Here is a 10430-nt window from a genome sequence, read left to right as displayed (position 1 = left end):
ACCGCTGAGAAAGACCACGCTTACCATATTATCCCGCCAAGTCAGCGACCCCACGCCCCTGTTAAGCGACGATTTGACAAAACCGACGACTCCACATCACAAGAGTCCACACCAGCCAAACTGCTCCTCAGCAACTGCGATTCAATGGACGCATCCCAAGCAGAGGGAGACAACGAGGGATTCATCCTAGTCGAACATCGCCGTAAAAGGACAGCAGGCATACCTGTGCTGTTCACTCCAACGCAAGAAGGGAGAAGATTACAGCAGCTAAACCCGCTCAAGCTAAATGACGAAGTCAGGGCAGCTGCAGGCGCACCCTTCGTACGCCATCGATTTACAGCCAGGGGAGGTCTACTCGTTGACGTAGCAGAGCCGGCGACGGTCAACAGGCTCCTGAAGGTGCGTTGCCTGGGAGAGATCCTAGTTCTGGCCACCATCCAGAAAGCGTATATGCAAAACAATGGGCTGATCAAAGGAGTGCCTGACTGGTACTCAAACCCAGAGATGACTGGATTCCTCGAACCAGTAGGAGTCATTGCAGCACGGCGCCTATACCAACGCAACGGCAAACCAGACGAAACAGTGCAGCCAACAGATAAAGTGGTGATCACTTTTCGCCCTAACACAGAACGCCCTGCCAAGGTTAATCTCGGCTTCACACGACATGAAGTGACTGACTATGTCGAAGCGCCCCCAAGATGCTTCAACTGCCAAGCTTTGGGCCATGTGGCAAAATACTGCAGTGCCACCGCGATCTGCAAGAGATGTGGAGGAACACATGCCACCAAGGACTGCAATGGCGAATCAGCTGTCAAATGCGCGAACTGCGGCGGAGACCATCCAGCCGATTATGTCAACTGCAAAACTCGACTTCAAGCTCTAGCGAAGAAGAAGAGTTTTATCAGAGGCCCCAAATTTTTCAAAAATGCGGATTGCACAGAGGTGGAACGTGATGCATTACGCTTAAAGGCCACAAGCCAAGATGACATAATCACCGCGGAGAGGAAACCAAGGGTTAAGGCTCCGAATGACAATGCAAAAAATAAGAAAGCCAAAGCTGCTGGGACAAAAGAGGGAAAAAAGCAGACCTCTTCCGAGAAAGAACAAGTAGTGGAAGCACATTACTTAAAAGGTGCTGACACCGACACTACCGCCACCTCAAAGACTAATACCAGAGGAAAGAGATCATACAGCGACATCGCCACTGGAAAAAGACCTCAGAATTCGAAAATCGGGAATTTAGTTAGTCTAATATTTTCTGTTTTACCAAACCTCATTGCCAACCTACCGTCAGGTAATTTCAAGACCATATTACAAGCAATCATGTTTTTCCAACCGGCCATTACAGAAATGACACGAAACTTCGACCAGAGCCATGATTGACACTTCGAAGCGTCAGCCGCAACGAAAAGCAATAAAACGGCGAAATGTACTGATTCTCATGCAGTGGAACTGTGCCGGGCTGAAAAATCGTCATGCGGAGCTTTCTTTGTACTTAGAACACTTCCCTATTCCGATACTTGCATTGAGTGAGGCGGGTCTCCCCAATGACCGCAGCATTTCTGGGTATTATTGCTACAAAAATCCAACCATGCATCTCTCAGAAAAAAAGGTGTATTATTACACCCCTTGTCCCATATAATACACCCCAAAACTTCAATTCGACGTACAGCGCCCCATATTCGAAGAGGCGGCCCCAAAGTTTACGAGGGGCTTGATAGCCGTGTGGTACAACTTATTAAGATAGCTGATATGCGTAATATTGACCACAAAAAAGATTATCGCAGTTTTCTTGGCCGCACTGCAAAAGCTCCGTGTTTTCTTTCTTTGGTCTTTGATACGTACTTTAGCAATTTAATAAGTAATATCGCACCGTTATCAAGCCCCTGGTAAAATTTGGTACCGTCTCTTCGACTATAGGGCGCTGTACGTCAAAATGAAGTTTTGGGGTGTATTATATGGGACAAAAGGGTGTAAGGTGATACCCGTTTTTTTTAGAGTGATGAGCGGTTTTCCTGACGGGAGTGCAGCCCTTTATATTCGAAAAGCTCTTCCACAACACCAGATTGACACGAGCGATTTGTGCACCCAAGATATTGAACTGGTAGCAGCACGTGTCATGTTGACCGGACGGAGTTTGTGTGTGGCATCCATATATGTCCGTGCTGGAAAGGGTGGAATCAAGATTTCTGAAGTCGTAAAAGAAATTTGCCAGCGCTGTGAGGACCCAATCTTACTTTGCGGAGATTGGAACGCACACCACAGCCTTTGGGGAGCTAGCAGAGACGATACTCGTGGCCGGGCGTTGGCAAAATGCTTTGAAGAGTGCGACCTCGCTGTTGCAAACGACGGCAGTCCGACCTTTTTTCGTCCTCCTGATACGTATAGCGCCATTGACATCACTGCTCATTCCACAGACCTATGCGTAAATTATACGAGAAACCCTGATACCATGAACAGCGACCATTATCCGATATTTTTAGATCTGCATGGATTCCGTGGAACTAAACAGCGTATTCGATATGTTACTCCCTGGGATTCATTTCGAGCACATATGGAAAAATCATCAGAACCCATATTACAAGCAGTCTTGACCAGCGCAAATCAGGCCACCATCAAGATAAAGCTCCCAGAGAGCCTGATCTCACGTTGCTCAATCTTTGTGCAGCAAGAAGACAGGCCCAACTAAAACTCCAAAGGAAGTATTCCAGCGCAAACAAAACCGATCTAAACAGAATCAATGCAGCAACAACACGATATTCGAAGAAAAAACAAAGCGTAAACACTGGGACGACAACTCTGCATCAGCAGATGCAAATAAACCTGGAACCCAAATTTGGCGAATCCTTGATGTTTTCATGGGCAAACGAGATCTCCACCTATCACACGCGTCGATGTCGTTTCGGTTGGGCACAAGTCTAGAGGAGGCCGCAGAACAATTTGCAGACCAATTTTCTTTAATCGATAACAAGACAGTCAGGACGTATGACGCTGTGACTACATCGTCCCCATTAGATGCTCCCTTCAACATCGAAGAACTACTATCGGCTTTAAAAGAGTAAAAGAAAAGCGCTCCAGGACCGGATTAAATAACAAACCAGATGCTGCAAAACATACCAAATGGACGCCTACAAGAACTTCTCAAGTTTCTTAACTATATATGGGAAACAAATGATATACCAGAAAATTGGAAAACAGCTTGGGTCATTCCAATCCACAAGCCTGGTAAACCACGTGACGCGCCATCGTCCTACCGACCCATCTCACTTACATCTTGTGTTATGAAGCTCATGGAAAGAATGATACACGCTCGACTCACCTGGTGGCTTGAAACCAATCACTTATTACCACACGAGATAACAGGACTCAGGCGTGGGCTATCCTCTCAAGACGGCATTGTAGATCTATTAAGTTCAATTGAACAGAATCACCACGACAACAAATCGACATTAGCGGTATTTTTTTACATTAAAAAGGCATATGATAACGTTGATCCAGTAGTTGCTCTTGAAAGGTTGACAACCATCGGCATCACGGGAAAAGTCCAGACGTTTGTACAAGGCATCCTCACGAATCCAACCTTCAAGGTTAGACTAGGCGCGTCTTTTAGTACATCTCGCAACTGTGCTCAAGGACTACCACAAGGAAGCGTACTCTCGCCAATCCTTTTTAACACCGTTTTGGCCATGTTACCAACATCCCTCCCAAAGTACACTCTCCCCATCAATATATCACTGTACGCAGATGACATTTGCATATGGGTCTCAGCACATCGACATCATGGTCTTCGACACGCCGCCCAAGCAGCCATTACGGGAGCGAGCAATTATCTACTTGATTGTGGTCTACAGTTCTCACAAGAGAAAACTGCGTTTATACTTTTTCCTGGAAAAAACCGGCGAAGCACAAAAATTACTTTGACTATTTATAACGTCCCCCTGCGCCGTGTTCGACAGCACAAATTCTTGGGAATCACACTGAACCCCCGCCTCAAATGGCATGCGCAAGCCACTAACGTGATAAAATCAATGATGACAGCAAGAAATGCCATTCGTAGAGTGGCAGGACAATCATGGGGAAACTCGCCAAGCTCTATGATACGTCTCCATTCATCCCTTGTTGTCAGTCGTATTCTATATTCATTACCTTTCATTAGATTATCGCCGACAGACTCTCAATCTCTAGAGCGCATACATCGACAAGGCCTACGTACTTGCCTAGGAGTGCCAAGATCAACGAGGAACGAAAATGTATATCGAGAAGCCCGAGCTCTGACTTTACCACTTATGGCTACCAAATGCCTTCTTTCCCAACAAATTCGTTTGTCCACTACGTCTGCAGGAAGGAGCCTCCTACGCCGACTTCGAACCAGGCAACACTCTCGCTTTTTTATTTCTACGCAAACTCTTCAACATCTTGGATGGACACCAGAGTTACTGCAAGACAAAGACAACTCTTTATCAGCTCCCCCCTGGAACGTTTACTGCCCGAAATGTAAGTGCCGCATTCCCGGTATACACAACAAGTTCAGCGCCAACTCAACTGTCATAAAACTAAAAACTAATGAATACATTTCGAGAAGATACGCCAACCACCTGGAGGTGTACACGGACGGATCAGTAAATCGAAGTCGAAGAAGTAGCACTTCCGCCTACTATGCACCTACTTTACAGCTCGAATGGAGTGGGCGACTAGATGAGTTTGTGTCATCAACAACAGCTGAAATGCTTGCAATCCTGGAAACCCTTCACATAATAAAAAACTTAACACCACGGGCAGTTATTCTCCTAACGGATTCTCGTGCTGCACTTCAACAGCTCCAAAGGCCTCGACAAATGTCGCAAGTAGTAATTGCGGCCAAATCAATTTCAAGATCACTAGAAGAAGATGGTTTCGAAATTTCATTTCAGTGGGTACCAGCTTGTGTGCGTTGGAGGCAAGTTGGTCTGCCTTTTCGTTTCCATGTAATCCGACATGCATGTCGGATTACATTGAAACGAAAAGGCAGACCCACTTGCCTCCAACGCACACAATCTTCCTATTAGCATCAAGACGCAAGATGATCCTAGAAAATATTACCAAATTATAAATGAACACATCTGTGATTTATCAATAACGCACTCCTTCCCTATCCAACCCTGTCTAACAGGAAGTATTCTACGAGCAGAAGCCAAACTTCTCTTCCGCCTACTTACAGAAAGTGCGCGTACAGGAAAATTACTTCACCGCTGGAAAAAACGCAATACAGACACCTGTAACGTATGCAGTGTTACCGAAGATATTAACCATATCCTAGAAGATTGCCAGAAATTCGAAAAGGAAAGGAAAGATCTCGCATTGCAAGCATTATTTTCCATTCTGGTACCCGAGCTCGGAGGAAATTGCTTCAAAGGATATTCCTGACCTTCCTTCAAGCCACTGGGCTACAAGGTCAACTATACGAAACAGAGGATTTTCTAAAGTTATGAACATACGAAAGTGCTTTCGTGATGAATAACTTTACACCTCTCACCTTTCTCTTTATTCTTCTCTTTCTTTGCACTCTTCATCTATTCTTTTAACATTTTTTTCCTTTCTCGGAGCGAACAATGTCAGCTTATCGGCTAGACTAACCCTCTCCGAATTTCATTATTATTTTAATAAAACGATTTTCTCTCTCTCTCTCTCTCTGCTCTGTTTAAGTTTAAGTGTGAGCGTGGCGGAAGCTACCTGAGCGAGCTCCGGGCTTTCAGCGTCTTTGCCAGAAATAGAATATTTTTGGCTCGCGCTTCGAACGTTCGTCATAACGCTTCCCCACTACAGTTTTTTCGTAGTCCGTTTCATTATACATGCCAGCGTAGCAGAGGCTACAATGGCGAGCTCCAAGCCTCCAATGTGTCAGTCAAGCACACGCGCTCATGCAGTGTGCGCGCATGCTTTTGCAAGCTTCGCCTTCGCCATCACGTAAAGTGAAACCTCTACCTCGTTGAGTGAAACACACGTGCTCGCGGAAGCTATGAAAGAAAGCAATACAAATATTAAAGGGGTACGGAAACATAAATTGAAATATTCAGATTTCGTTCGGAAATGAGTTAAGCATGACGGATAATAACCGTAAATGATTATCGCACGTTTGTATTTTTAACGATTGGCTATATTTTTGTTCCAAACGGTGCACTCGAGCAAGCGCTCGAAAAGAAGCGAACGGAGAGCGCGATGCGTCATGGGATATCCGGCGCAATCAAAAACAGAAAAGATTTCCCGCGTGAGTAGCAAAGCAGGCGTGGTTATGAGCTTTGCCCTTGATGACGTTGTCAGCGTTACAACCGAGCCGTTCGAAGTACCCGTGGGGTGACGAGCGTGTGGCTGGTCCATGGAGCACGTAGCTTCCACAACACTGTCAGCTTAGGGCTGAACGGGGTGGGGAAAGCGACTTTTGTTCGAGTTTTGAGGGACGGGCTAATCTTCTAGGGGGAGAATGGTTGCTTCCGGTTGCACGAACGAGGGTCCGAAAAAGAGAAGTCCTCCCTTTCCGTCTTCTTGGACCGTTTGGTACAATACGCGATTTGTGAGTTCAGGAGGAAAGCTAAGAAGGAACACGTTGAAATGCCAAAGAGCGGCGCTGCTCCGAAGGAATCTGCTACGTCAAGACTACGTAGCAGATTCCACAACGTTGCTAGACTACCTCCCAAATAGGCTCCGCATGCATCCACCAGGTGCACATTGAAAGTCGTTTATTTCGCTTTAAAATTAGTTTTCTTGTGCTTTTCAACGGAAGACTGGTGTTTTTGAGGTTAGGGTGCGACATGCAACACATTAAAGTTAAAAAAATGAGCGCTGAAATTTCGTTTCCCTACCCCTTTAAACGTTTAATTGGACGCTGTGGCCGCAAGCTGCATTTGTTTTCCTTTTTTTTTTTCTTAGACCTTTTTGTTATCACGCATCTACAGATGCTCAGATATGCTTGTATTTGTGAGCATATATGTTAACCGTAGCCATCTGTTCTTCTTCCATCCCCTCTGCCGCCCCCGCTCCGTTCTTTCCTTCCAAATTGCTCCCCGTAACCCGAGTTCTCTAGAGCCAACGAGCCATCGCCGTTCAAACCACCGTCCATTCTTCTCGCCCTCAGTTCTACCCATCGCCCAAATGTAAACACCAGCCAAGTCGACTCTGCTCGCGAGCCCCGGCAGCCGACTTCTTCGCCGCAGCTGTAACCTTACCCCTCACCTCATAAACTAGCCTCGCCCTCGCCCCTGCCCCGAAGCCGTCGCCTCTTCGCCTCAAGATTCTTCAAGCCTGCGTTCTTCTCTTCCAGTTGCTTACGCCCGTCTCGCTGACTCAGACATACCTTCCTTCTCCCGTAATAAACAGTTACCTTAATCTTTAAACTTGTTCTTTCTTCCTGGGGCCTACCACCGGCCCTCACATCTGGCGCAGTCGACCCTTCGAACCTCAATTTTCAATCTTCATCGCCTTCGCCTCCTGAAAGGGACACTGACAGGGTATTTATGCTCGCCGAGGTTTTTAGTTGTACGTGACATATGAGAGCTCAACTACCCAGAACAAAATTTGCGGCTCGAAATTCGGTTTCTTTCCGCCCGAAAACCGCCGATCAAGAACTGGCCGGTTCGAGTCTCGCTCACTCTCTTTTCCGCGGTCACGGGCCGTTTTCTAAGGTATCGATGCGACCACCAAATTTAATCAAAGTCGTGGGTCACTGAAAACACACACTCAATATTAAAAATAGAAAAAAATATGAAACCCAATTTTTGTGGCTTCTAAAAATCTGCAAATACGTTGATTGAAAAAAAAAAAAGTTCCACAGACAACCGGAACCATTCTGTGCGTTCGTCGTTTCGCGTATCGTGGGACTCGCGGGAATGGCGATGGCAGCGGACGACGGGCGTGGGACCTCTATTTCAGAACTGTCATTCGCGGTACCGGCGAATTCTGTCTACTTTTAAAAGAGAAATTTGGGACTGATCAAAAGAATTGGTATTCATCCCGTACGACACGCCCGACCACCAAGCCGATTTGCACGAAGACGTCGCCAAGCCGTCGCCGAGCCGTCGCTCCCTTCTCGTGGCTGAAGACATCGCTCGCGCAAACGTCAAGCACGACGTGTCTACTTCGAGTTGAATATGCACGCGTACGATTTCTTTACTAGGTGAGAATGTCGCCAATGCGTGGTGCATCCCGACTTCGACCCGGGAGTGCTTTTGCTAGAGGAAAATCGGCAGCAAACTTTCCAACTTACAGTTTATCGGATGAATTATTACTAAGGAAAGAGATCCGCTGATTTCAATATGCCCCAGTAGCTTAGAAGGAAGAAGAAGACGCCGTTGCGAACGGCCGTGGAAAAAATGCTCTCTGGTGGAAACACCGCATCGGCCACTGGCCGAGTTATTTCTAAGTCTTCGGATGACGTCTCCAACGAATATAAGGTCATACTTCCTCGTCTGCCAACCGGCAACATCGTCCTCAACTCCGTATTTCTCCACGCCGATCTGACTGCTAGGCCATACACGGCCCCGGACTTTCGAGACGCCATCAAAGATGTCATCGACCTGAAAGATGTCAAAGCCACCGGACAATTTCAGATGAGTCATGTGTGGATGGTGACCTGCGTCAACGCCCTCGCCAAAGAGAAGCTTTGCAGTCGTGGTGAGTTGGTCGTGAAAGGCAAGAAATGCCTTCTCCTTGACCCAGACACCCGGGACCTCAAGATCAAGCTTATTTGGCTTCCGGACTACCTCGAAGGTAGGCGTATCATCGAAGCTCTGGCACCTTACGGCACAGTCCGTAACATCAGCCGAGAGAAGTGGCGTTGCCCCGGCATGGAGCACATGGACACCCTCAACAGGGAAGTTAACATTACCCTGCACGAAGGAATCACCACGGAGAGAATCCCATTCCTACTTAAAGTGTATGGGTGTCAATCGCTCATCCTTATTCCAGGAAGGCCCCCCTTGTGCCTCAGGTGCAACAGGGTAGGACACGTCCGCCGACAGTGCAGAACACCGCGCTGCTCGGAATGTAAACGCTACGGACACACCGCAGACGACTGCGTCACAACTTACGCAAGCAAGCTTCGCGGAACGATATCCCAGGACGAAGAGGAACGGTCTGAGCTCCTGATGGATGTCTCGGAGGTTGTCGATGCTTCCGGGCACACACCATCCGCAGAAGCCTTTAAGAGCCAAGCCGAAGGTGACCTACCAGCAGCAGTGACCGACCCCCAAACCACGGAAAACGATCCAGAACTCCTCCCTGAACCATCCCCCCCACCTGACGATGATGACGACAACTCGTCCACAACCACGGTCGTCGGGGAGGATGCTACAGCAAGTGGTGACGACACCACCACCACCTTTGAGGTAGCACCAACGACCATCGGGTTGGATGCAGACGCGCTGAAGCCGCAAGATCTTTCAGAAGGACTCGGCTATCAGTCTGACACTGTTGTAGCTGATGAAGGGGCTGTCGCAAAATCGAGAAAAGATAGAAAACGGGTAGGAACCAGACACCAACCGTATCGAAAACAAAGTAGCCATAAGACGCTTGAAGAAGGTCAAGAGGGGCTTTAGCTCACCCTAATGCCCCTCACAAAATCCGCCCTGCCTTTGCATTTTTTAACGTTAAATGTAAGGGGCTTAAGGTCTAAAAGGAAACAGTACCAACTTCTAAGGCTCTTGAATCACGAGCATGTTGACATAGCCGCAATACAAGAAACGAAATTGTCATCAGATGAAGACGTGGCAGAGGCTTTAGAGCCTTTTCGGAAGGACTTCGAAATATGTGTGAGTCAGGCAGTAGGCCTTTCTGCCGGTTGTTTTCTGTTTCTTCGTAAAAAGCTTGGCTATTCGTCTGTTTCCTTGACCAGTGACCAGGAAGGGCGTCTCATTTTATGTGACCTTTCTTTAAGACAGATCAACTGGCGTTTTATTTGTATATATTCTCCTAATAAGGTGAATGGAAGGGCTTCCTACTTCCAGTTTCTAGCACATTTTCTGAACACCGACAAAACAGTTGTACTAATGGGAGATTTTAATTGTGTCTGTAGCGCAGAAGACCGTGCGCTACAGCAGACACGGTATGACAAAAGCTCTGCGTTACTCATTGACATACTCCAGGAGCGCAACCTTGTAGATGTGGCATGTCGGAAAGACCAATCAATACGTTTTACCCACTTTCAAGGTGTTTCACACGCTCGTCTTGATCGAATATATGTATCAGGCGATGCATTTAATTTAATGAACAACTATAACGTTAAACCGGTGTTCTTTTCTGACCATTGTTTAGTTTCTGTTAGCTTGGGGACCAAAACCCTCCGTGTTTTTCGGCCCAAATGGGAACTGTGGAAACTTAATCTGAAGCTTTTAAAAGATGACAAGTTTTCAAAAGGAGTTTCATTAATTCTATCAGAGAGCCTTAAGAATAGTAATATGCAT

The 10430-nt window shown here is 46.9% G+C and overlaps 1 protein-coding gene across 1 annotated transcript; it reads left to right on the top strand.

Annotated features, from left to right (window-relative positions):
• Positions 1 to 8420: 8420 nt before the first annotated feature.
• On the top strand, positions 8421 to 9566 carry LOC120842240 (the record flags this gene model as incomplete). Its single annotated transcript, XM_040213268.1, has 1 exon — positions 8421 to 9566. A coding segment is annotated over one exon (1146 nt), but the record flags the coding sequence as incomplete, so codon positions are not given.
• Between the last annotated feature and the right edge of the window lie 864 nt (positions 9567 to 10430).

Source organism: Ixodes scapularis, unplaced genomic scaffold, assembly GCF_016920785.2.
Source record: "Ixodes scapularis isolate PalLabHiFi unplaced genomic scaffold, ASM1692078v2 PGA_scaffold8__174_contigs__length_109621045, whole genome shotgun sequence".
Classification (NCBI taxonomy): domain Eukaryota; kingdom Metazoa; phylum Arthropoda; class Arachnida; order Ixodida; family Ixodidae; genus Ixodes; species Ixodes scapularis.
This window is presented reverse-complemented; position numbering and strand designations above follow the sequence as displayed.